This window comes from Balaenoptera borealis, assembly GCF_965194805.1.
Source record: "Balaenoptera borealis genome assembly, chromosome: 9".
Taxonomy (NCBI): domain Eukaryota; kingdom Metazoa; phylum Chordata; class Mammalia; order Artiodactyla; family Balaenopteridae; genus Balaenoptera; species Balaenoptera borealis.
The window spans coordinates 44,346,561-44,371,966 of NC_138873.1; the positions used below are offsets into that span (position 1 = coordinate 44,346,561).

The 25,406-nt window shown below is 39.4% G+C and overlaps 2 protein-coding genes across 2 annotated transcripts; one reads left to right on the plus strand and one right to left on the minus strand.

The window, feature by feature from the left end:
- TRAPPC3L (trafficking protein particle complex subunit 3L) lies at positions 1-25,162 on the plus strand (the record flags this gene model as incomplete). The annotated part of the gene is made up of 4 exons (XM_082406083.1): positions 1-146; positions 15,976-16,165; positions 20,132-20,317; positions 23,175-25,162. Coding segments are annotated over 4 exons (642 nt in total), but the record flags the coding sequence as incomplete, so codon positions are not given.
- CALHM5 (calcium homeostasis modulator family member 5) lies at positions 12,976-19,097 on the minus strand. Its single transcript, XM_082405187.1, has 2 exons — positions 17,365-19,097; positions 12,976-13,899 (listed from the first exon to the last, which is right to left on the minus strand). Exons 1-2 carry the CDS (start codon positions 17,902-17,904, stop codon positions 13,492-13,494), a joined length of 948 nt encoding a protein of 315 aa, XP_082261313.1. The 5' UTR covers positions 17,905-19,097; the 3' UTR covers positions 12,976-13,491.
- Positions 25,163-25,406: the final 244 nt, after the last annotated feature.

Here is a 25,406-nt window from a genome sequence, read left to right on the forward strand (position 1 = left end):
ATTGTTCATAACTTTGCCTGTAACATAAAACTATCCTTTTTTCCCCAGAACAAAGATCTCTTTGTCCTCACCTATGGAGTTCTGGTTGCCCAACTCTGTAAGGATTATGAAAAAGATGAAGATGTGAATAAATATTTAGATACAATGTGAGCAGAAGTCTTTCATTCTTGTGGAATGTAGTTGGTCTTCCTCTTTTGGCTTCTCTTGCTCCAATATACCAGCTCTTCTTCTATTTCAACAAATCGCATCTAGAGCTGAACGTTATTTCTGACAATTGCCATTCAGGTTGCTATAAAGCATAAAATAATAGGAAGGGACATTTATTCCATGAATATCAATCATGCAACGTTTTCTTTTACTTGTGAAGTAAAAAGGGCATCTGTCATTAGCCTCATTTTACTGATGCTGTAATTAAGACTTAGATGATGTCACCACAACCACATAGTAAGAAAAGCCAGTTTAACTTTTCGTGGGGATGTAAATTGGTACAGCTACTATGGAAAACAGTATGGAGATTCCTAAAATAAAAAATTAAAAGTAGAACTATCATAGGATCCAGCAATTCCACTCCTGGGTACTTACTTGAAGAAAACAAAAACACTAATTAAAGAAAAGATATATGCACCCCTATGTTCATTGCAGCATTGTTTACAATAGTCAAGCTATGGAAGCAATCTAAGTGCCCCTCAATAGATGAATGGATAAAGAAGATGTGGAACACACATATATATATAATGGAATACTACTCAGCTATTTAAAAAAAGAACAAAATCTTGCCATTTGCAATAACATGGATGGACCTAGGGGGTATTATGCTAAGTGAGATAAGTCAGACAGAGAAAGACAAAGACTGTATGACTTTACTTATACGTGGAATCTAAAAAGCAAAACAAATGAGCAGACATAAAAATACAGAAACAGACTCACAGATACAGAGAACAAACTAGTGGTTGCCAGAGCAGGGATGGGAGGAGGGGTGAAATAGTTGAAGGGGATTAAGAGGTACAAACTACCAGCTATAAAATAAACAAGTAACAGGAATGTAATGTGCAGCACAAGGAATATAGACAATATTTTTAATAACTTTGTATGGTGTGTAATCTATAAAAATATCAAATCACTGTGTTATACACCTAAAACAAATACAGTATTGTAAGTCAACTATACTTCAATTTTAAAAATTTATGGTTTTCAGAGAAAAAAAAGCCAGCTTAGAATTTAATTCTTCTGACTTTATTCTAGTGCTTTTTCCAAAAATTAATTGTTTCTTTAAAATATACCTTTGAATAGAATATATATATATATATATATATATATATATATATATATACACACACACAACTGAATCACTTTGCTGTACACTGGAAACTAACACAACATTGTAAATCAACTATACTTCAATAAAAAAATAAAATATAAAATAGAGCTTTGAAGATTTTCTCCTATTATGATCATCATTCTGAGAAAAATGAAAATGTGGAATTTACAGTAGAGTTACCATAGTTGATTTTACTTGTAGTAATGAAATATTAGAGGGTTTAACTTAACAGGCATATATCCCTGTGTTTATTATAAGAGCAAGCCGAAAATAAAGTTGTACTTCTCTCCGGTCTAAGGTCTAAAAGAAAGCTCCTTAGTTATACAAAAATATATTTCATGGTTTCCAAACACATTTACGATAAAAGTTTTATTATTAGGAGAAGCTAATCAGAGATAAACTTGATCATTTAAATCAAGATAATCGTAAAGGATAGGCTTGACAAGAAATATTATGGTGTTGCCGTTACGGGTTAAACATGAGGAGCTCTGATCCTCATCAGATTCAGGCGGTGGTCTAACCAAGTCCAATGTAATGGAGATTAAATATGAGTACATATCCTGCTCATCCACATTCCCACTGTGTGACCCTGAGCAAGTCATTTAGCCTGTCCAAACCTCGTTTTCCTCATCCGTGAGGTGAGACGTCTTCCAGCTGTAGTTCTCCTGATTTTCAGGTATTGCTTTCCCTAGCTAAACTCTGGACACAGAACTAGATCATAAATAGATGAGTGTGCTGATCGTAGCTTCCAAAGCCTCCCTTAGAGCATCCGGGCCTTCTAGTTACTGATAGTGTTTACAAATACTTGGCCTGGTGCAAACTCTGTTCATCAAAGCTGGGAAAGCTTTTTACTGTCAGGTCAATGTCATTATGATGGTTGTTCTGAAGGGTATAGAGGGAATTTATGATTTTTCAGTAAAAACATCACATCATTGGTGTTGTCACAGTAAGATGAAATTTTTAAAAAGAGAAAAGTATGATATAAAATATATAAAAAATAGAAACGGACTTATAAAACTTGAAATTCTGATCCTTAGGTTGAAAAATTGGAACTCCATATATTGTGCTTGTTAGAAATTCTGGAAAGCAAAAATGAGATCTTTTCCTTTGAATAGTATAAGTTGAAACCTTGGAAAGGTAAGGGAACTCATGATCAACTTTACTGAGAACATCTTTATTATGAAAATAGAGCAGTATAAATCTGCCTTTTAGTTTAATGTTTTAATCAGTATGTGACACACAGTTTTACTGTATTTTGTGCCTGTTGATCTTCTAAGAACTTGCTGCTGGCCAGCTTCTTTTGTATATATTCCTATTCTCCATCCAACTAGAGCAAAAATGTTTTACAAAGAATGAAAATAATATGAAGTTTTCTCAAGTTACGTTAATAGACATAAAATTTGACTTGATACTTTCTTAGATTATCCAGTGACGTTATGGTTCATTTCTGGGAAATTAATTTCCCCATCACGTCTGTAAGCTTTTCCAAAGGAAGGGAAATTTCAGACATTCTTGGGGTTTGGCCCACCACGCCATGGCAAACCAGCACATTGTAGACATTCATTAAATATAGAAGTGAATTTACAAAATATTTGAAGATTTTTTTTTTCACACATCTACACACTGTTGCTCCTCCTATTCTGTCCAGAAGAGGGCAGTGGGCCACATTCATCTCCAAATTAAAGACTCTTTCCTATCCCTTCCCCTCTTACCCTAACTCTCACTACCGGCAAAAGCCCCCTTAGTTCAAGCAATATTTACTATGGTGAAAATTCAATGCTCCAAAAATGTCTGGTTGCTCACAATAACAAGATTTGAATTACAATAGGATCCTGGACAGGAAAATAACTGACTGTCATTAAAGAATAGACAGTAAACTCATCTTGATAATTTTATAGAAACGTTTATTTTTTCCATGATTTATATGAGTGTAGAAAGTTTCGGGACAAGATTCATTCTTGCTACATTGATGTCAATTGTGATTACAAAATGCAAACATTAAAGAGGTAATCAAATCAGTAGATATTATATTTCACTTAACTTACTTAATGGGCTCATATCTCTTCCAGTTTATTATAAGGGCAAATAGAAAATACAATTGTACCTTTCTCTGGTCTAAGATCTAAAAAACATCTCTTTAGTTACACAAAAATATATCTCATGCTTTCCAAACATACTTATGGTCAGTTTTATTATCAGGAGATGCTGGAGACAAAAATGATCATTTAAATAAATCAATCCCATTTATTGTGGAAAATATTTGAAATGTATCCTAAAACTCATCATGGAGCCAAATTGTGTTAGGTAGGCTTCTTTATGTTGCTGGCATTTGGGTTGTCAGGTAATAGGGGTTTATTGTGAGGATATTCTGGGACACGACAGCTAGGCCTCATGGAAGAACAGAAATTCAGTCTGTCTTGTCGTCTCAGTAGCAGACATTTATGGTTCCCTACTTCAGTCTTCTGCCATTTTGGCGACTCAACTACTCTCTGGTTATTATGTTCTTGCAGCTACCTACTAATATCATTCTATTCTTCTATATCTTCTCTCCATCTCAGTGATTCTGCTGCCTCTTGGTTTCTGCTTACTCTCTTCTCCCCAGGCACTTTTTGTCTTCTGCCCAATCATCCAAACTGTGACTCTCTCTGTGTGTCTCACATTCAAAGTCCCAAAAAGAGTCTCTAGCCTGTGCAGCCAATCACTAGCCCTCTGCTGGGTAGAGTTTCCATGCTAAGCCACTTCCAGGCCTATAGCCAAACTATGCACTGACAGTCCGGGTTCTCAAATGCCCATCCTTGTCCATTATCTGTGGCCAAAACAACAGGGTAATGAGACACAAAGCATGGCCATCGTAGGGAACCCCTAAGGAAGGGTATTTGGTTATGAAAAACATCCTGAGTTTTCCCCAAATGGGGAAAAGTAATTGGCAAAGAACTTGTTCTTCCTGTCTAGGAAATTAGTAGCAGTAATTTATGGGTCTTACTTTACCTATGAATGCTCTGCTCACTTTATTCACCTTACTGATGCTGGTGTTTGTTTTCCTTTGTTCCAGAAGCTAGAAGTCCTGTATAGAATAGTGTTGCAGGCTCCATTTAGCATGCTAACTATAAGGTATCGAAGTAGGGAATTGTCATTGTTATGCATTTTGGAGATAATAATCAAGTAAGCAAACCTTTCGCCAAAAAAAAAATACTTCCCCCATGAGGCAGTCCAAGTGAAACCACATTGTTAGTTGAAAGTAAATATTTTAGACCATTAGCAAGAATGGGGGGGGGGCAGACGTTTCTTAGAACGGTGAACTCAGAGGAATGCTTTGGTGGAAGGGAGACAACCAGGTTCTCCTAAGAAAAATGATGTTGTACTACAGTAGATAGTATTAGGTTTTTCTTTTGAATTTCTTATAAAGGAACCAATCAGAAAAATTCTGGTTCTCTAATCCTATGGGGCTTTTGCTTTTGTTTCTCTTTTTCTAAATCCCTTGCAGTCCTTTCTCTTGGCAGTCTGTGTTTTTTCAGAGAATGTTACCAGAGATGACCTGATTTTTTATGTGAATAGAAAAACTGCCCAGGTGAAGTGAACTTGAACCAGGCCATTCAAGTCAGAGACATCAGCATATCTTAGGATATATTTTTTTCTCTTAAAAACAAAACAAACAGTTTTGTTCCTTATGTTTCTGTATTTTACTTTCTCTCCTTTTTTCCCCCCGATATTTGGCTTCTTTCATTTTCTAAACAATGTACATTTTTAAAAGAAGTACTTTCCCTGAAAATTACCATATTTCACAATTCTGAGTATAAGCCTAAATGGAACGCACCCAGTACCACGCACAACACGCAGGTTTATGTTGACATCATAATTCTGTGCACAGAATGGAGAGGCTCTTTTCTGTGCTTTGAATGTTTTTTTTTTTTCTTTCTTTTACCAGCATGAAAATTTAAATCTCAATTTTAAAGTTACCTCCATTCCCACACCACCCTCCCACCCAACACACAGACACACATAGACAGACACAAACCCCTTCCTTTTACACACCACTTACTTAAAGGGATAGATGAAGAAATGCAGCCTGAATGGCATAAAATAGAGGGAGACTTGGAACATTTTTATTGCTAGGCAATGCCTGCCCTTTGTTGAAATCTCTCACTGATGTGGAGGACTGTATTTTGCCGTGATGTATTTTGCTTTTACCGTATCAGGGCTGGGAGCATGTCATTGCCTCTGCCTAGTGGTCAGCATCGCCAGAGGATAATATGCCCTGGCTCAGCCTTCCTTCTTCTGGAACATGTGCTCCCCACACACATACTACTGGAGGCCAACTTCCACTCAGCTCAAATCTATCCACGTCAGGCAACTCAAAGATAACCTGCCAGGAATCTCATCAGTGTAGCGTGGGAAGGGGGAGAGGGTGCAGGGTGGCTACCACTAATTTCACCTCCATCAGACAGCCAGGAATTGTGACTCTGTCGCAAAGATTCCCCAATCCTAAAACATTTAGGTATCTTGCCACTGTTTTATACTAGAATAATTTGTAAATAGAAGATTGAGTATTTAGCCATGATGTCATGGGCCCCTAACCCCACCCAAAAGATTGAAGTGGGAAACTGAGGTCCTCAGAGTCTATGTTGCATTCGGGAGCCAGGCGTTCCTTACCTGTGACTCATGCAGGGAGCTGAAGGGTGGGAAGAAGCCAAGTGACAGACTCGGTCACTCATCACAAGAGTCTGGGCAGCCCTGGAGGGTCAGATTCACAACCAACAGGGTGGACTGGAGACGAGGTCAGAGGGCAGTTCTTAGCACAGCGCAGGCAGAGGTGGGTCCCAGGGTTAATGCACCGTGTGTGCCTAATTCCCAACCCCTTCCTAGGGTTACTGCTTCCTTTCATCCCTCCATCAAGCAATGGAAGCTAATCAGATTAAGCCTAAATAGAACATCTTTCTTTGCTATTACTTACTATTTTTCAAAGGCTAACTCACAATTTAGTGGTAGAGGTCTATTGAATTACTTTACTTTTTCCAACATATGATATTAAAATAAGTGGGAGCCCTTGGTAAACAGGGATTGAATTCCATAGAAGTCACAGCACAGCACCACACAGCATTCCAGAGAAGGATGGCCTCACAGTTAGCTGAATGTCAGGCCATTTTCCTTCTGAGTAACATTTTTGAGCAAGGAAGACGGGAGTGGAAAAAATTAAAAGGAAAGAAAAACCCTTTATAGTCATAAAATTCTCAATATTTAAAAATGGTGAATATTAACAGCAAAAGGAACACACAAAATATTTTGAAAATTCTTACCATTTGGTCCAGAAATATGGCGGAGGAATTATTAAAGATAAGAAATTTGTTTAAACAAACATAACCATTTAGGCTTAATTGTCCCCTCTGAGTAAGCAAGAACTGCCTTATATAAACACCCACACACTTGCTCTGTTCCCCTTTGTACCTCTGGGAGAGGAGAAAGAAGAAAAGCGTAGGAAGTTTTCATTTGTGGACAAGCTTGTGTGCATAACCACAAGTTCTGTGGATTCTGCAGACTGATTAGGTGTAACCCAGAAGACTGCATCAATTACTTAGGGCAGATTCCCAATATGAAGGCAAGGCATCTGCAGGAAAATTACGCTTAAACTTTTATTGTGACTACGTTTGTGTAACATTATTTTTCTTTTAGTCACAGAAAAGTATCTCTTAAGGCTCAATTCTCAGTAAATTCTGCAAGTTATCTCCCCTTACTTATGAATGTCCATCTTCCACTCCTGTTCATGATCCAGTCTCACAAGCAAAGTGGCTTTCTCTAGGCATCTTGTCTCCTTAGCACTATTACCAAAGATGTTCCAGAAGGAAGTTTTCATTCTTCCAGATATCTCAGCCCATGAAAATCTAGGCTGTCCTAAGTTTCCATTGGAGATTCTTGTTTTTATTCCTATTGCTTAACTTATTTGGAAGAAACTCATGAGAGACTGACTTATGAAACAAACCTAAGTGTGTAGATTGAAAATAGCAATCGCATGGGGAACGTTTCATTAGTGTAACTATTTACAGTGAAATTCCTTACCGGGAGATGAAAACAGTTGAGGAAATACTCTGGGAAACAAAACCCCCAAGGCTCAAGCAACCTTTATCTGAGCCTAAACATTCAGAAACACATGGGGAAGGCCAGCCACACTCAGAGACACATGGAAGGCCAGCCACGCTCTTGGTCAGCCCTGCTTGGTGTGACTCTTAGTTTGTGTCAGAAGTAAGATTTTGTCCAGACTTGCCCTGACCTCTCAGTGAGGCTCCAGGGTAATGGTTATCAATCCTGACTCCCCCATAGAATCTCCTGGAACTTTCCCCCCAAAATCCTGATGCCCAGGCCCTGATTTTGACCAATTAACTCACACTCTCTGGGAATAAGACTCAGGCATCAGAACTTTTTTAATGCTCCCCAGGTGATCTTAATGGGCATCCAGTGCCCTAGAGCAGGGGTTTTCAAACTGCGTTCCTCGGTGCTCTAGGGTGATCACTGCAGAGGCAAGGTGGCATGTGATGACTGCTACCCATCTCGTCCCTCAGTCCAAATTCTTCCAGAGTTACCACTCATTTTGTCTCCTTTAAGTGTTTCAAATAAAATAAAATGTCATTGGAAAAAAAGTGGAAAACATTAGAGAGATGTAATCAAGGATAGTCTCGATTAAAACAAAGCCCACCAGTGGTTGGGATAACTAGCTTATCTCTCGCAGAGGAGGTAGGGAGAGAAGTTTTGTCTCCCAGGACCTTCACTCCAAAGAAGATGGATATTGATCAAACACCGGTCTGTAACTCTATATTTGTCTGCATATTTCTTTAACCACTTTACTTCCTATATAGGGTCAGTGAAACTCACTCATAGTTAGCCAATTGTTTAAGGAAGCAAGCGTTTTAAAAGCACTATCCCTCGTGTTTCCTCTCATGGCACAAATACCAACAAAACTCCTGGGAGAATCATCTTGATCTGTTGATATCATCAGCAATTATTATTATTGCAGAAGCACATCTTTTATGTTAAAATCTAAGAATAAAATGTTGTTACAATGCAACTAGTAATCATTTTATAGGTTATGTATTCTGCCAAAGGATGCATATATTCTGAGGTATTTTCTAAAGCAAAATTATTCAATAGTCGCCTGAGTTGATAACTTTTCTTACTTTATCCTATTCCTTGAAATGATCTAGAGAATGTGATTAGGTAAATTGATTAATTCATTTTTCCCAATTGAATCTGTTTTCAATACAATTTAAAACGTTTAAAGATTTTTCTCTGGCATTGGTGTAGCTGTAGGGTCAGGAAATTTGAAACTGTGAAGAGAGAGCTGTTCACACAGACAGACAGAAAGATGTGCTCTAAAAGGTATAAAAGTTAACGTTTGGGGACTATTCTAAATCTTTTATGAACTTTCCCTTGCTGAAAATTCCTTCTTTATCAATTGTCATTTTTACCTAAGGAAATAAAATGAGAAGTTGACCTCATCAATATAGAGAACTAGAAGCATAGTTAGAGCATAATTGTCTCAAATATCTAGAAACCCAAGGTGGAAAAGCTGTGCTGAAAGAGAAAGAGGCCAGGGACCCAGACGGAGGCCAAGAAACTTGGAGATAGGCATCAATTCCCAGGAGTACATCAAGAAGCCAACTGACTGGGAATTCACGTGCTACTGGCCTTAAGATTTAGGATGACAGAATTGAAAGAAATTCTGATCCAACACTCTAATATTACAAGTGAGAAAACTTGCTTCAAAAGATTAAATGAACACTCGAGAATATACCAACATGAGGCAGCATTTATGTGATGGAGGTTAGGAATCAGACTAATTCAGGTCCAAATTTAAGCTCTATCTCTTACCTGCGGCTTAAACTTAACCTTTTTGAAATTTAGCGTTATTCATAAAAAATGGAAACAATAATCCTTCCGAGTGTGCTTGTGAAATTTTAAATATAAATCTTATGTAAAGTATCCAGCACATAATAGTTTGCTAATAAATTTTAATTCTGCCTTTCCTCTTCGATGGAATAGCAAAATTTAGAATATGATCTCTCTCACAGCTGGGCAAGTATTCTTTCGGCATAACTCAATTCTAACAAACTACTGAACTTTGAAAATATTATTTGAAGTAACCTAAAAGCAGTTTTCTTCCAGACTCAAATATGACATTTTATGTTTGTAATAAGAATCTTCTGAGCTCCCTGGTGGCGCAGTGGTTAAGAATCCACCTGCCATTGCAGGGGACACGGGTTTGAGCCCTGGTCCAGGAAGATCCCACATGCCGCAGAGCAACTAAGCCCGTGAGCCACAACTACTGAGCCTGCGCTCTAGAGCCCGCAAGCCACAACTACTGAAGCCCGTGTGCCGAGACTCACAACAAGAGAAGCCACCGCAAGGAGAAGCCCACGCACCGCAATGAAGAGTAGCCCCCGCTCGCCGCAACTAGAGACAGCCCACACGCAGCAACGAAGACCCAATGCAGCCAAAAATAAATAAATAAATATAATTTTTTTTTAAGTTAAAAAAAAAAAAAAAAGAATCTTCCAACCTCCAAAAGGGATTAAACTAACCTAATGCTCTTGACCAAAACCCTACTCCAGTAGGTATAAGTACAAAGCCACTGACACTTGCCTTGCCTACAAGTAACCCCAGGCCTCCTTCTGGGGTTACGCTCCATGCTCAAGTCCAGCCTCAGTAGCTCAGCTTGCCCTTCTACCTCTTCTAAAGTCTCATTATTTCCCAGTACACATTTGGGGCTTCATTTAGGTTTAGTCAGAAGCCACTGCTATAAATGATTAGAACTGGAGACAGATCCTTCCTTGTGTCAGCTCCTCAGGGCAATCTAGGTTCCCCTGGGAACTTTGGGCAATGATGGGATTGGTTGAATACATGATAACAATCAAGGCAGCAACCACACAAACGAGAAAAGTCTTCATCCTTGCAGCTGCCATATAAAAGGTGCATGTACAGATCCACTGCTCCTTGCTATTCACCTCATAGGTGAGGGGCTGCAAGTATTGACTTTATTCTGGTTGCATGAATGGGCAAAGGAGAAGGAGAGGGTAGGAATGGGTTATACAAAATAACTTAGCTTTTTAAAATTATTATTAAATTAATGAGATTCCAATAGGAACATAGCAGTGGCTTAGTTCTGAATCTAAAACCATAAGTTTTCTTAAAAATCATATAGAGCAACAAGGAGAATAATGGGAAACTCACAAACTCTATTTTCTTGAAACAAGAGAAAATATTTCTCCATAATGAAAGAGTATAAATTGTAGCAGGGAAAATTGATCCAAAAGACCTGTCTGAAAGCATATTTGGTACTGTTTTTGGACTTTAAAGATGAAGAAAGAATTTTGTGAGAATATAGGTTAAAAACATCATGATAATAATAAATTAGGATGGCATCAGATGTTTCCTTAACAGAATTCAATGACAAGACAGTGGAGTAACACTTAAAATATACTCAAGTAAAGAAAGTGTGAACGAGCTAAACTGTCCTTCAAGTATAGAATAGGCCAATAACTTGAATATGTAAAAATTCGGGGAATTGGATTCCTGAGAACTTTTTCTGAGAATAATACTAGAGGGTAAACTCCAGGCAAGCAGGAGTTGATTGACAAAACTTCAGCAAAAAGAACAGAGCACATAGTTTATTTCATTATATAACTGTTATGAAAAATTTCAAACCTACACAAATATAAAGAGAATATGTAGTAAGTCCCAAGTACCTACTATCCAGCTTCAATAAGTATCAGTACTTTGCCCATCTTGTTTCAACTATCAGCTCCCCCTTTTTTTGTGCTGAAATATTTTAAAGAAAACCAAAATTTAACCAAAAATCATTAAAAATGAATGTCAGGCTTTGGTGGAGCTAGTTTAGAGAGGTACCTATTCAGCATCTATCAAATCATTCCATAGAGGATATACTGCTTACTGAAATCAAGAGGAAAAAATTATTAAGGAAACACCTATGCATAGGGAGAATTTTTGTATAAATCTATGTATAAATTCAATTTGCCTCTAATTTCTCTCTTTTAATAAATTCTGATTTTCACATATTAGTGTTCAGGCTATCTTACTTCATAGTGCCCCCAAATCTGATGGCTTAAAACAACAAATATTTTTTTAAGCTCATGATTTTCTGGATCGGGGATTTGGACAGGACATAGTGGGGACCCCTTTGTAATGTCTGCAGCCTCAGATGGTGTGGCTCGAAAGTCTGATGGCTGGAATGACTTCACTCAGACCATAGACCTGGGACCTTTTTTCTGGCTGTCGGTTGGGTTCCCTGGCTCTTCTCCATGTCTTTTCTGCTGAGGCTGGAATGTCCAAAATGACTTCTTCACTCAGATGCCTGGTACTTTACCTATCAATAGAATGACTCAAAGAGTTGGAGTTAGCCAACTAACTCTTTTTAATCTCTCTCTCTCTCTCTTCTTCTCTCTTTCTCTCTCTCTCTCCCTTTGGCTAGCTTGGCTTTCTTCAGAGCTTGGTGCTCTCAGGGTAATTGGACTTCTTACATGGTGGCTGGTTTTTACCAGGCTGAGCATTGCTGGAGACCAAGGCATAAGCTGCAACAATTCTGCAATCTGGATTCACTTCTGCTACATTCTATTGGTTCATTAAGGTCAGAATCAAGAAGAGAAAGAGACTCCATCTCTCAGTTGGAGCCACTGAGCCAAGTTTAATTTCCCATGGTTAGGTTTATTACGGTGAAACTCAGATGCACCAAAGTTGCACAGGAGATGGTCTGGCTAGAATCAAAGTAAATGCAAAAAAAAAAAAAAAAAAACAAACTAGCTATAAAAACTTCTTAGAAAGTTCTGGCTCATAGAGCCCATGTTTAGCATCTCTTCCTAACTCTGCTTTCAGTGACATCACCTTGGTAATTGAAATTGCATCATAGAAATTGGCAAACACCTCAAATCAGGGTTTGTTTTTTTTTTGAGAGCCAGTTGTTAAACATTTATCACATACCATGTCTAAAACCCAAACAATATTTCAAATATTGCAACATCACAGCCCCCACCTCCCACTCTCCCATCTACACACACACAAACACACACACACAACCTGACTCTGCACCTCCAAGTTCCCAAGGTTATGTTTCAGGTCTTATACCTATAGGATCCTTTCCCCAATTTGGGATAATGTTCCATGGTAATAAGGAGTTCATCCCCAGGATTCTCCAGCTAGGAGGCAAGGACTCTCTGTGGTATAAGATGTGAGCCACAGCGTAAAACATGGTGCCTCTCCCTTAAATATCAATCCCACTCAGAGATTTAGAGGGAATTAATATACCTATATAGTTAAACTAATGTGGATATATTACATAATAGAATGCAAAATTTGCATTCTGTAAATGCCCACAAAAGTGTTTTTAATTTCTTATAAAGTCACAAGGAAATAAATGAACTTCAAGGTTGAAAAAAAGTTTTAACATGTAATATTAATATATGTCTATAACAATACAGTCATAAATATATATATATGTATGTATATGTGTGCTTGTGTGTATGTGTACATGTGTATTTTTTAATGTAGAAATGGGTTCATGAAGGTAAAAGTGCCTAGAGCCCACAAAAGTCATAATACAGCCCTGACCGTAAGGGTCTACTTTCAGTGCAGAGTGGAAACATGTGAAGAGCTCTGAATTTTAGGCATCATATTCTTTTAATGTGTTATTTTGAGAACCGGTGTCTTCAGATTCCAAGGAAATGAATTTCAAATGATAGAATTTCACACATCCTTGAAAGGCAGTAGGATAGATTTACTGAGTGAGGATTTCTACCAACTACGCTGCAGATCCCACTGTACAGAAGTCTGTTAAGAGTACCACACTCACTCACAAGTCACCACTGCTACCCCCGGATGCCATGACCATATTTACACAGAGTGGCAGACCTTCTTGCATGAGTCTCACTGTCGATCTTAAAATCTTAGAACTTGAAGCCCCTGAGCCCAACCCCCAACAAATGCGACAGCACCTCTGTCACCATCCTTGGCCGGTCACTCAGCATCAGTTTGAGCACATGACACTGTCTGTAGCTGGGAGCTGCAAAGCTGCTTCCCTTTGTGTTATTGTCTTATAAAGAAACACTAAATGTGAGAAAACGCAGAGATGCTCGGGTAGCTGTTGACGCAGTAGGAAGATGTCTAGACGCCACGAGTCAGTGATGGTGGGCGAGCTGCACATTTTGAACAGCATCCGCAAGCACCATTGTAGTCTCATCATCCTCAGGGCGAAGTTCCAGACCATCTTCCACCACCCTGTGGAGGACGCTGTAGTGTTGCTGGTTTGGGTGGAAAGAATGCAGCTCTGAAGCAGACTCCCAGGCCGCAAAGGTAGGCATGGAGAAGACCTCTGGCCTCTTGTTTTCGAAGAAGCATTTCAGGTTCCTCTCACTCAGCCTTTTGGCATAGTCCAGGAATGTATTTTCCAACTGCTCCTTCTCCTTTTGTGCATACGTCTTCCAAAAACTCAGCTGAAGGTAGCTAACTTTTGATCGGCAGCGAGCATAACAAGTGGTGAGCAGAGAGAAGAAAGATGCTGAACAAATCAGGAACCATCCTAGAATCTTAGAAAGAAAGAGATACTGAGGACCTCAAAAGCAAAGCCACTTCTCAGGGAGCCGGGGTAGTGTTATTGGGAAGTGTATGGCTAATTTAATACCAGACCTCAGTTGAAATCCTTCATCTCAATTACTAACGACAGGGTTTTTTTTTTACAGTCAAATAAAGTTAGGGTTTACCTAACCTCTATTCTCTATCCTACCCACCATTGCTGGTATGCAAAGAAAGACCCAGAAGGCAGGCAAATGGAAATGAGCAAAAATATAGATTATCCAAGAACTGGAAAAACCAAGCCCTCAAATAGTACTAGCTATTAGAGGAAAGAATTCTGTACATGAGTAAACGTGGTCATTTGAGCAAATGACCAGCTCCTTAGCGGAGTGCTTTCAGGCGTTGATACGTGCATCTTCATGGCCCGTGACTGATTTTTCCCTTGTTACATTGTTTGCAGAGAGCCGCAGACCCTCCCTGAGAGAAGTATCATCGCTCATTATCCAGGATAAAGTGAGACAAACGTAACACAATAAGGAAACTGAAGCTCTAAGAATCGGAAGCCTGCATAAAAGCCAAGAAAAAAAAATAGAGTCATTGCAAACCTTCAGGATTTGCTGGTTCTGAATTTTGGTAATTGGAAAAAACAAATTCCTCTCTGAATACGAACTGGTTCTGCTGGGGTTTTTTTCTGAACTTTAAAAACAGAAGTCTAAGCAGCTCAACTTATCTTCTAAACTTTTTGTTGTTCTAATTATATTTTTCACAATTGGAATTAATTTCATATGTGGACAGCTAACAAAGCTCTTTCAAAGTTTCTCTTGACATTTTAGTTAAATGGCCCTTAGTATTTCTCAGCGGATGGACCTATTTGAACACAGAAACAATCTGCAAATGAACCCATTCAGACCGTAACAGAACCACAGATATGCTCCAATGCTTTAAACCAGTGTTTCCCAAATTCCAACTCCAGACTATGGAGGTCATTGTACAGGGTCTCAGACCTCATATGAATGCTAACTCTGGGTTGCCACTAGTTGGGTTTAAATCTCAGCTTTCTCCTTTCTGTGGCTATTCTCCATGCCTCAGGTTTCTCAGTTGTAAAGTGGGGCTTACCTACCTCAGAGGGTAATTTGGGGCATTAAAATGAGATGATGTAGAGATACACGTGACTCAGAAAGTATCAGCCATTGTCACATGCTGCTATTTTTCAAACGTATCCATGTCTATGTAAAAGCATTGCTGAACACAGGATATCTTTCTGACGTGATTTAACAAATGAAGCACAGCTCCCATCGTGTGAAAGTCCTCACATTTACTTTAGTCACTTGTGGTTGGATCTTCCTCTTTTCTTTAACCTCTACCTTTCTTTGTCCACACAGCCGGTTCTCCTGTAGGCCAGTAGGCCATCTCACCTCAGTATCTGAACCAATTCTGCCGTGTCATCAGCTGTTTGATCAGCTTCAGACTCCCCCTCCCCCCATTGCATGACCTTACCTTCCACTCGCTCTCACCTGAGCGCTGAGCCCTGAGCGCTGAGCCCTCTCTTCTTCCCTAATTCATGGTACCCGGGGTCTACCTAGACATGGTGGATGCTCCCACCCCAGCCCTCAAGATGTCCCATTCTGCACGAGTCTCCTCCCTCAAACCCTGGCGTTTTTCTACTAAGTTTAGAACACTTACTCCGTGCCAGCAGCTTTATATCCATTTACGTCCATCACCTACTAGACCTTCCAGCACCCCTCCAAGGCAGGAGGAAACTATGAGGAAACTGGGACTCTGAGGGGTCAAACCAGTAGCTCTGGGCCGCATAGCTGGTAAGTGGTAGAATCAGTACTCAAACCCAAGGAGAGCGAACTCCAAGACGGAGTTCTTGCCACTGCTCTACCCTACCTTCCCGAAGAATAGCAAGCCACCCAGCTGGATTCCGTTTCTCTGCTGCACCCATGGACGCGGCGCCTTTTACCCCCAGCCGCATACCCAGCTGTTGGTCTGGACTCTTTGTCGCTCCTGCCTGTGGGAAACACTGTGGTCAGCACCTGCTGTGACACAGCTCCCTTTGTCCACATCTCTTATGCCTCTTCTCCTAGGAATCAGCCCCAGGCCCTTCTCATTCCTCTGAAAAGTAAACAGGTCAGCGTGCCCAGGCTAAGCTATGGGAGGATGTGCATGATTTCCTTATGCCTCTGTTTAGAGAAGAAAAGTTCACACAGCGACAAGTGTTTGGATCTACCTGAATGGAGCCTGGTGCCCGAGGACACAAATCATAAATCACTCATTGTATCATAACACTTGTAGTTAATACCTTCCTTCAACCAAAGAAGGAAGACGTTTGGGAGCCTGGCGTGTTTTTATCTAAGATGCACTTTATGCATGAAACAAAAGATTTTGTTTGGGGAGCATATTCAGGCTTATCAGTTTATGAAGAGAGTATGACTATATTGCCAAGCGGTTTTGGAAAGTATGATTTTAGAAAAAGATTTTGCCTTCATGTGTTGTTGAAAAGGCGAGTCTATGCTGAAAAAAAGTAAAATTACACTATTTTCAGCACATTTATTCTTAAACAAATAGCATTCCTGACAAAGTGTGGATCTGTTTATCTACTCTTAGTGCTTGTTTTGATTTGGGGAATGTCATTCCTGCTCCTCACAAGTAGGAATTCAGTCTTTTCCTGAGGCCAGGGCCAGGCTCACATCTGGATTCGTGCTCACGTACCTGGAAGGATGACAAGCTACTTCCTTGCGTCAGTTAGGTAAAGCTACAATTTCCTGCTGTTAAATAAAACAGTGCCCCAAATCTTGAGCTTCTAAAGTAATGTAAGAACTTTTTTAGCTGTAGAGCACAGAGTACAGGACGAAACCTCCCTGGAGAATATGGTCCCGTTTCACTGAAGGCTATTTAGAGACTGCCAACACCCACTTTATACAGGAAGTTCTTTCTTCTCCATCTTGACAGTATTTATACATAGAGATAGCAGTTGTCAGAAATCATGCAAGGGAATCTCTACACTAATTATATTATGTGCAACTTTGAAAAGTATTATCTCATTTCGTTCAGCTATATTTTAATAGACGTGTGTGTTTTTCTGAGAAACCAGTTTGAAAATAATTAATAGACGGCAGTCATTTCTAATTACTCTGCCATTAACACTCTGTTATGAGTTAGTGTCATGCATTATTTACAAAATCAACCCAGAGAGATTGTTTTAAAGTACATAAGTATTTACATATGTATAACTCAGAGGAGAATTTCTTTTCAGCAATGAAAAAGACACTCCAATCAGCAATTTTACTAGTCAAGCAACCACTGAAAAGCTTTTCCTCAGATTGTCTTAATGCTGCCCCGTGTTCCAGTTTCCACTTAGTTTCAAAATGTTTTAGGAGGATTCAGACTCAGCCCTGGCTCAACAGAGTACAGAGAGAATACTTCAAGCTCACTCTGGGGAAAAAAAGAAAAAAGTCATGTTTGTCCTTTCTTACCTGAGACTGGGCTTGCAGGGACAGTTTCAGTTCTTCGTTGTCCGTAGGGGTCATGCTGATTTTGCCGCAAGGTACTTTGTGAAGTTCATCCCAGCACTCTTTGGGCTTGCCCTTGCAAATCAGCCCCAGGAGTCTTGAACTTTTGGTCCCACTCATGGCACATTCATAAAAAGTCCCATTGAGCAAAGCCACAGAAAGCCACATCACTGGAGCCACCAATGAACTCAGAGTGATCTGACCGAGGACGTAGAAGAAGCGGCAGCTGTGGCCCCTGGGGAAGATTTTCCTGGGATTCACACAGCAGCCTGTGAAGAGTCTCCATGACCTGTTGTTCAGAAAGAATCCCAGGATCAGTAACACCCAGGCGGGAGCAAAAAGGAAAACCAATCCGTACACCACATTCTCAGTGCTGCAGGGACACTTAAAAGCCACGAGTGAAAAGAGACGCTCACCTCCCACAGTCAGCAGAGCCAAAAAGCTGTAGCCAATAACAGTTTTCTGGTTGAGGATGAATTTTAAAATCCCCTGAAAAGCATCCATGTTGGAGATACACAAAGGGAAAACGTTTTGCTCTTATTTATTGGCAGAGCAGCTGTGGCAGTGGCCGAGGGTGGAGCTCTTTCTTCGTTAGAAGCAACAGTCCTCCTTCTCAGACTGAATTCAGCCAGATAAGGAAACAATGTCATTCCCTAGGAATGAATATTTCCCAACAGCGTTCAGATAATGCCTCCTACTGGTGGATATTAGGCCATGAAACTAGAGCCAAAACACTGAGAATTAGAGTAAATTCAAAGTGAACAGCCTCAATTTTTATGTTATTTCCATGTGGCTTGGATTGAGACTCAGAAAGAAATTGCAACTCCACAGATAATAATAGTCTAGGAATTTTCCAACCAGAGGAATCAACATTAGCAGAAATAGGGTGTCAGCCAATTGATTGGGAGCCAAATCAAGCCTCCTAGCCTAGAGTTTCATGATGGTATTTTTCTCTTGTTACTTAAGACTTTTGCACTTTGACTTCAGATCTGGAAGATTCATTTTACATCCTCTTTAACTGACTAGTGACAAATGACATTGACAAATTTTAGGAGTTGGGCTATTTGAAATTTACATGGAAAAGTTCAGGGAGAGTTTGAGTTTTGAATGAAAGACAAAGTGAGAAGGGTCCTAATCATTTCTTTCCTAGACTTTCATAGTAACCTCTTGATTGGTATCTCTGCCTGTGACCTCATGCCCACCCCCATTCTCAACCCTAAATCCATCCTCTATGCTGACATGAAGGAGATCCCTCTAAAACAGAAAACCAGTTCCTCCCTAGCCTACTCACACCTTTGGGGCTCCCTGTTGCCCACAAATTGATAGATGCCAACTTCCGCTGAACCTCACCATGGTATTTCATGCCCTTGACATGTTCCTTCTATCTGGAATATCCCACACGCACACACACACACACACACACCTGACCTTGTTCCCCTGGCAAACTTTCACTCAATATTCATAAACAGGGTAGAAGCTTCTTATTCTGTGACTATTTCAAGAGTGGCTACCTAATATATAACATTGTACTTGCAGAGCTTATCATAGTATTGCAGTTATTTTTTTAATATCTATAGCTCCTCTTTAACTGTGAGCTCTTATAAAACAGGAACTACATCTTATTGCATTTTGTATTCTGGGCATAAATATGATGTCAAACACAGAACGGATGCTTACTCAATAATTCTTTTTTCAAATAGTTATCGAACGCCACACTCCACTCCACAGTGTGCCAGGCGCTGTACTAGACAGGCAGTGCTCAGTGAGTACTATTGAATGAATGAATGAATGGTGAAACTTTTAGTACTTCTAATTATAAATAATTTAAGGAAATTGTCTCCATATCTGTCCTACATTGCTTTTAATTTTAAAATTAAATTAATTAAGGCACTTGAAAGACAACAACAGTCAAGCTGACAAATTTCCATGAATGAACTTCAGATTCCAGGCCTGTATGTGTTGTGACAAGGAAGTCCCTTGCACTAGAAGCCAGGGAACTAAGTTACAATGTAACCTTAACCATGTCATTTTACTTCTCTGAGTCCCAGTTTACTCATTTGAGAAACTGGAGGTATGCAAGAAACAGTCTCCAAGGCTTCCTCTGTCTCTACATTGTAGATTTCTTTCAGCTCTTTAAAACAGCAGACTTTTTTGAGAAGCTGCTTTATGACTCACTTATGTGCCTCCCACCACTAACCCTTGTTCCTTCTCAGAGACTTGTCATCCTTGGTGTCACAGCTCCCTCCACTTCCCAAAACACACCCTTGGGTTTAATCTTCCCATGGCACCCTCTGCCCTCTGCTCTGTCGCCTTCCTGTTGTGGCAGGTGTGTCTTGGGTCCCTTCTAATTCAGGATCTTATCCTTTACTAGGCTCATGTGACAAACATTACGCTAGTATGCTGGTGATTAGTAATATTTTTATTTCTTACCCTCCTAAAGGATATTCACTTTTGAAAAAGATTTTTTCAAAAATGATGCCTTAACTCTGAGTTTCATAAACCATATTGTTTCCACAGAAAACTTGTCCTTTAGGATACTCCATGAAAATAAAAGGGTTGAAGACTTGCACAAGTCAGAGGGTCAGTAAATTTCAAAGCTGAGTGTGAACCCAGGCTTTCTGACTCCAAACTCCACGAGCTTAACCATTGTGCCTGGGAAAAGGTATTTGGGTGTGTTACTAACAGTTCTTTGTTCTAGACCAAGTTTTGTAAATTTTTTCCTGTTTACTAGGTTGCTTTCAAGATGTACTTGGGAATTACACCAAGTGTGACCTGTAACAATTCAAGCAGAAATGAATTTTCCCTGATTCCAGACAAGAATCCTCTGGTGGAGTTTGTGGAAGAGCTCCCTGCTGGGCGATCTTCTCTGTGCTACTGCAATTTACTCTGTGGGATTATCAGAGGGACCCTGGAAATGGTAAGGCACAGACTCTATTTTGCCAGGTATATTCATTATCTAGTGCTGTGTAACTACCCCCAAATGTAGCCTCTTAAAACAACAAATATTTATTATCTCACACAGTTTCTGAGGATCAGAAATCTGGTAGCAGCTTTGCTAGGTGGCTGTGATTCAAAGCCTTTCACAGCTTAATGCACATGCAATCAAGCGGTTGGTCAGGGCTACAGTCTCTGAAGGCTTGACTAAGGCTGGGAATCTACTTCCAAGCTCACTCACGTGGCTTCAGTGTCTTTCTCGCAGTCGGTTAGAGGCTTCATGAAGTTCTTTGCCGCATAGGTCTCTTTGTAGATCTAATCACAACAGGTGCTGTCAACTCTGGGGCAACGCTGGAGGGGACTACCTGAATGATAGGAGGCGGGGTCACTGTGGGCCATTTTGGAGGCTGGCTTCCACACCTGAATTATTCATTGATTTAACTAAGACAGTGATCGGCATCTGTTAAGAGGCACTGAGCACACACAGATGAACGAAACACAGTTATTGCCCTTCAAGAATCTTCTGTCCAGTAGAGAAGTCAAATGACTTAGGGCCACGGGAGGACCTGGGGTGGGGTGGGGTGGGGTGGAGTGGGGTGGGAGGTGGGCAGGGAAGCTTTCCTAGGGAAACTCTGAGCTGACATCTGAAAGATAAAAAGCAGTTAGGTGAAGGTCTTGGGGTAAGGGGAAAATAATATTCCAGGTAAAAGGAGGACCTTGTCCAAAGGCACAAAAATAATATTTCGTTCAAGGGACAAGGAAGTTGAATTAGTTCAGTGTGATTCACATGTAGATTGGGAAAAAAAAATCAGGTCCGAAATAGGATAAAGAAGTCTCCAGCTTTCATGGGTAACAGTTGATTATATGTGCTGAATGACAAATATGTATCAGACTTCATGTGGTCCCAAATATCCAAATAATTTCAATGTAGTCTTTTTGTTATTTTAACTGATTTTCAGTTAAATTATGACAAAGACAAAAAAGATCTTATGGGGAAAAAATGAGAGTGAATTTAGCTTCCATATTTCAAAGTGCACTGTACATCCTTCTATTGGATGGTGAGCATCACAAAAGCATGGCTTTTGCATGCTACAGGAGCAGATAACTTGGTGCACCAAAGTCTTCGGTTTAACAAATGCAGGCTGGTTGGCCAGGGAATTCTTAGTGAGAGAGGGGAGTGAGTCAGATAAGACTCAATAAATATTAATTAACTGCCTACTAGACCGAGGCCTTTTCACTTATTATTTGCTTTTACTAGGTATTTTTTTTAACATTTTTATTGGAGTATAATTGCTTTACATCGTTGTGTTAGTTGCTGCTGTATAATCAGCTATACATATACATATATCCCCATATTCCCTCCCTCTTGCGTCTCCCTCCCACTCTCCCTATCTCACCCCTCTAGGTGGCCCCAAAGCACTGAGCTGATCTCCCTGTGCTATGCGGCTGCTTCCCACTAGCTATCTATTTTACATTTGGTAGTGTATATAGGTCCATGCCACTCTCTCACTCGTCCCAGCTTACCATTTCTCCTCCCTGTGTCCTCAAGTCCATTCTCTACATCTGCTTCTCTATTCCTGTCCTGCCCCTAGGTTCTTTGGAACCTTTTTTTTTTTTTTTTTTAGATTCCATATATATATGTTAGCATAGTGTATTTGTTTTTCTCTTTCTGACTTACTTCACTCTGTATGACAGACTCTAGGCCCATCCACCTCACTACAAATAACTCAATTTCGTTTCTTTTTATGGCTGAGTAATATTCCATTTTATATATGTGTCACATCTTCTTTATCCATTCATCTTTCGATGGACACTTAGGTTGCTTCCATGTCCTGGCTATTGTATATAGAGCTGCAATGAACATTGTGGTACATGACTCTTTTTGAATTATGGTTTTCTCAGGGTATATGCCCAGTAGTGGGATTGCTGGGTCATATGGTAGTTCATATGTACAGTGCACTTTGAAATATGGAAGCTAAATTCACTCTCATTTTTTCCCCATAAAATCTTTTGTGTCTTTGTCATAATTTAACTACTAGGTATTTTTTACTAGGTACTTTTGCTTATATCTTATTTATCCCAGTAACTTAAAATAGCTGAACAGGTACTCTATTGAGGGTAGGTCAGCAATATGCTGCTCTTGTGTGAGTATATTTTAATGAATAGAGAAGCAAGCCCTAGGGTTTGCTTCAATGTCTGGGAAATGAGAAATGCTTTATCGTGGAAAAGAAGGCCTGGGTATCAAATAGTCATGTCTATAATTTCGATTTTTAATTTTATACTTATAATTTATTTAGCTGGTGTTTTTTCACAGCTCTCAAAGCCATAAGTAATTGCTAAATGTTGTTAGGACAAGTGATTATGTTACTGAGCTAATGACAGAGGGATGTATAGCAAGTCAATTGGAGAAGAATCATTTTAAGAAGCCATTTATCCTTGGAAGTTCTGCTTGGCAAGGCACATTGAGTCAAGGCTATCTTTGAGTTGGGAATTTGTATTCTTCCTGAGATGGAGCCTTACTTTAGACCTGTACTGTGAGTAAAAAGGGGCCCACATCCTGGGCTTGCCCCAGAATCAACCAGGTTGAGCATGTCCAGGACCACCCCTCTCTTTGCAGACTCACACACAGAGCTGACCACAGCCAGATCATCAATGGAGGACACACAGTAAAGGGCCCTTCATCCACAGAAAAAGCTCTTTTTTTATCATTTTGTAAGGAAAGTCAGCTCTTTATGGGGTAAATCAAACTGAAAATAAAGACAGAAAAAATTAGAGGTTTTTTTTTTAAAACCTGAATGACTCAGGCCTGTTTTGTTTTTTTTTCTTTTTGTCTTTCCTAGGTTCATTTGGCTGCTGATGTTACATTCTTGCAAGACAGACTAAAAGGCGACAGTGTGACAGGAATAGGAATAACATTTCTGAAAAAGCTGGATGAGGAAAAATACAGACGGAAAAAATGAAGAATAGCATGCAAAATGCCACGGGCTGGCTGGTTGAGCGGTTAATATTAGCTAAACATATATAGCCATAAGAGTTTTGAATTGTTTAATAGCATGGGATTTAAAAGACTTATAAATCAGCCAGAAATTTGAAATGCAGGGCACTAAGATTTAAAGCTGTTTTTTTCTTTGCTTGTAAATCACACGTTTTCAATCTCGAGTCCGCAAGATTTCATATACAAATAACTCCTTGTAAAATAGTAAGCATGAATTCTACATATTTCATAATCCATCCTAAGAGAGTCTGTTTTTTTCATTTTCTTATGGTAATGAAAAAAAGTATACGACCTACACAGTTGCTGTACTTATCCCTTCTTACTGGAAAAATGGATGAAATTATACAATATCAATGTCACTATATAAAGACAGTTTCTAGATACTGTATATTGCATTCTCTATAGGAACAGTACCATTTGTAAGAATTTTCCATATTTTTGAGAAGCTGTAGATATGACTTTTCTCATATATAGGCTTGGGTTATAGCTTCGGCCTCCTGAAGCTACTCTTGATTTGTAATCATCAAGGCAAGCTATTTATTTGAATGCTAATTCTGAAATATTTTAAAATAGCATTTAATTTTAATTCATTTAATTTTTAGATAGCTGGTAATAACCAAATTCCTTCCTTTTCTCAGGAAATATTACTGATGGTCAGGCCAGGAAATAAAATGAAAGGTAAAGAATGTTCTTTGAGAATACTTTCTTATCCCAAAGCTTATTTGGTTAGAAATTTTAGTGTCATTTTTATCCCCTAAAAATCGTACAAAATATATTTTGTTTGTGACCAGAACATATTTAAAATTCAAAATGTACTGGATTAAATAAATGATCATCTTTACCAGACCATAAGCATATAGCAGTCCAGAATCTACTAGGCTCTGCAGAGAACTCAAATTATAAGTCAAAGTACCAATTAGTGTGGCACCATCAGTTAAAACTGGCGTAAGTAATAAGGTAGTGGTAGACCTCAACTAGGTCTCAGGATCCTGCAGATACAGTCCCAGTTCTAGTGGCTTCAGCTGATCCTGACTAGTGGCTAATCCTGGGCAAGGCACATCATCTCTCAGCCTCTCTCCATCTCTGTCTCTCTGTCAGTCTCTGTCTCTGTCTGTCTCTCTCTCACTTATCTGTAAAATGAGAGGATTGGATGTAGTAAATATCTAAAATTATATCAGTGAGTTTAAATGACATAAACAATCACCACTGAAATTCTACATTTTTGGACTTTAGAAGGCTATGGGGAAATTGTTTGTTCCCCACCTACTCAGCTATCTCTTCAAAAGGACATTGAGGTAGGTACTAAGAACAAAATAAGGTCACTGAGGCAGCTGCAGCATCAATGGAAGGACTTTCAAACCAATACCACAGAAGACCAGGAGTAGAATCTGGAAGAAGAATGTTATCTGATATCAGAAGTGATGTCGTAAGCCATGGATTTTAAACGGATGCCTTCAAGGATGTTTGTCGACAATCCACCCCAAAACTTATTTTGGGATGTTTCCATCTTCTGCTCAGTTTCCTCTTTCTCCTCTATAGTACACTCACCCCTCCAGAAACCCAAGATATTCATGTCTAAGGGTCTCCCTCTGAAGTCAGCACTCAACTAGCTGTCTTGAAAATGTTCCATGCCCTGGAATATTCTCCTACTTGTTTACACCTTCATCTCCTTTCTCTCCCAACCCAGCCATCAAAATTCGCTTCTCCCAATGCCTTTATTACCCACCCCCTGAAGGCAGCTAATCTGATACTCTCCGTGGTGCTGAGTGTTGGAACTGGTGATTGCTTCAAGATGCGGTTTGTTCTCCATACTTTTTTGTTTTCCTTACCCTGGAGAGGGAGGCAAGTCTCTTGGCATTGAATTTATGCTATGAAAGGTGATCTATATAACCAAGAGAATGGCTCGTTTGTATTCAATCTTGAATTGCTCCATCTTGAAGAATGCAAGAATCTAGAAAGTGCCGTTCATTAGAAATATGAGAGACACATATATAAATTTTCTAATAATCACATTAAAAAAGTAAAAAGAAACAGGTAACATAAATTTTAACAACATATTTTATTTAGATTAATTATC

Excerpts from the sequence above, each read along its gene's own strand:
- CALHM5 (XM_082405187.1), bottom strand. The coding sequence starts at position 17,904 with ATGGATGCTTTTCAGGGGATTTTAAAATTCATCCTCAACCAGAAAACT. Across the intron at positions 13,900-17,364 it reads CCCTGCAAGCCCAGTCTCAG|ATTCTAGGATGGTTCCTGAT; the intron begins GTAAGAAAGGAC and ends TTTCTTTCTAAG.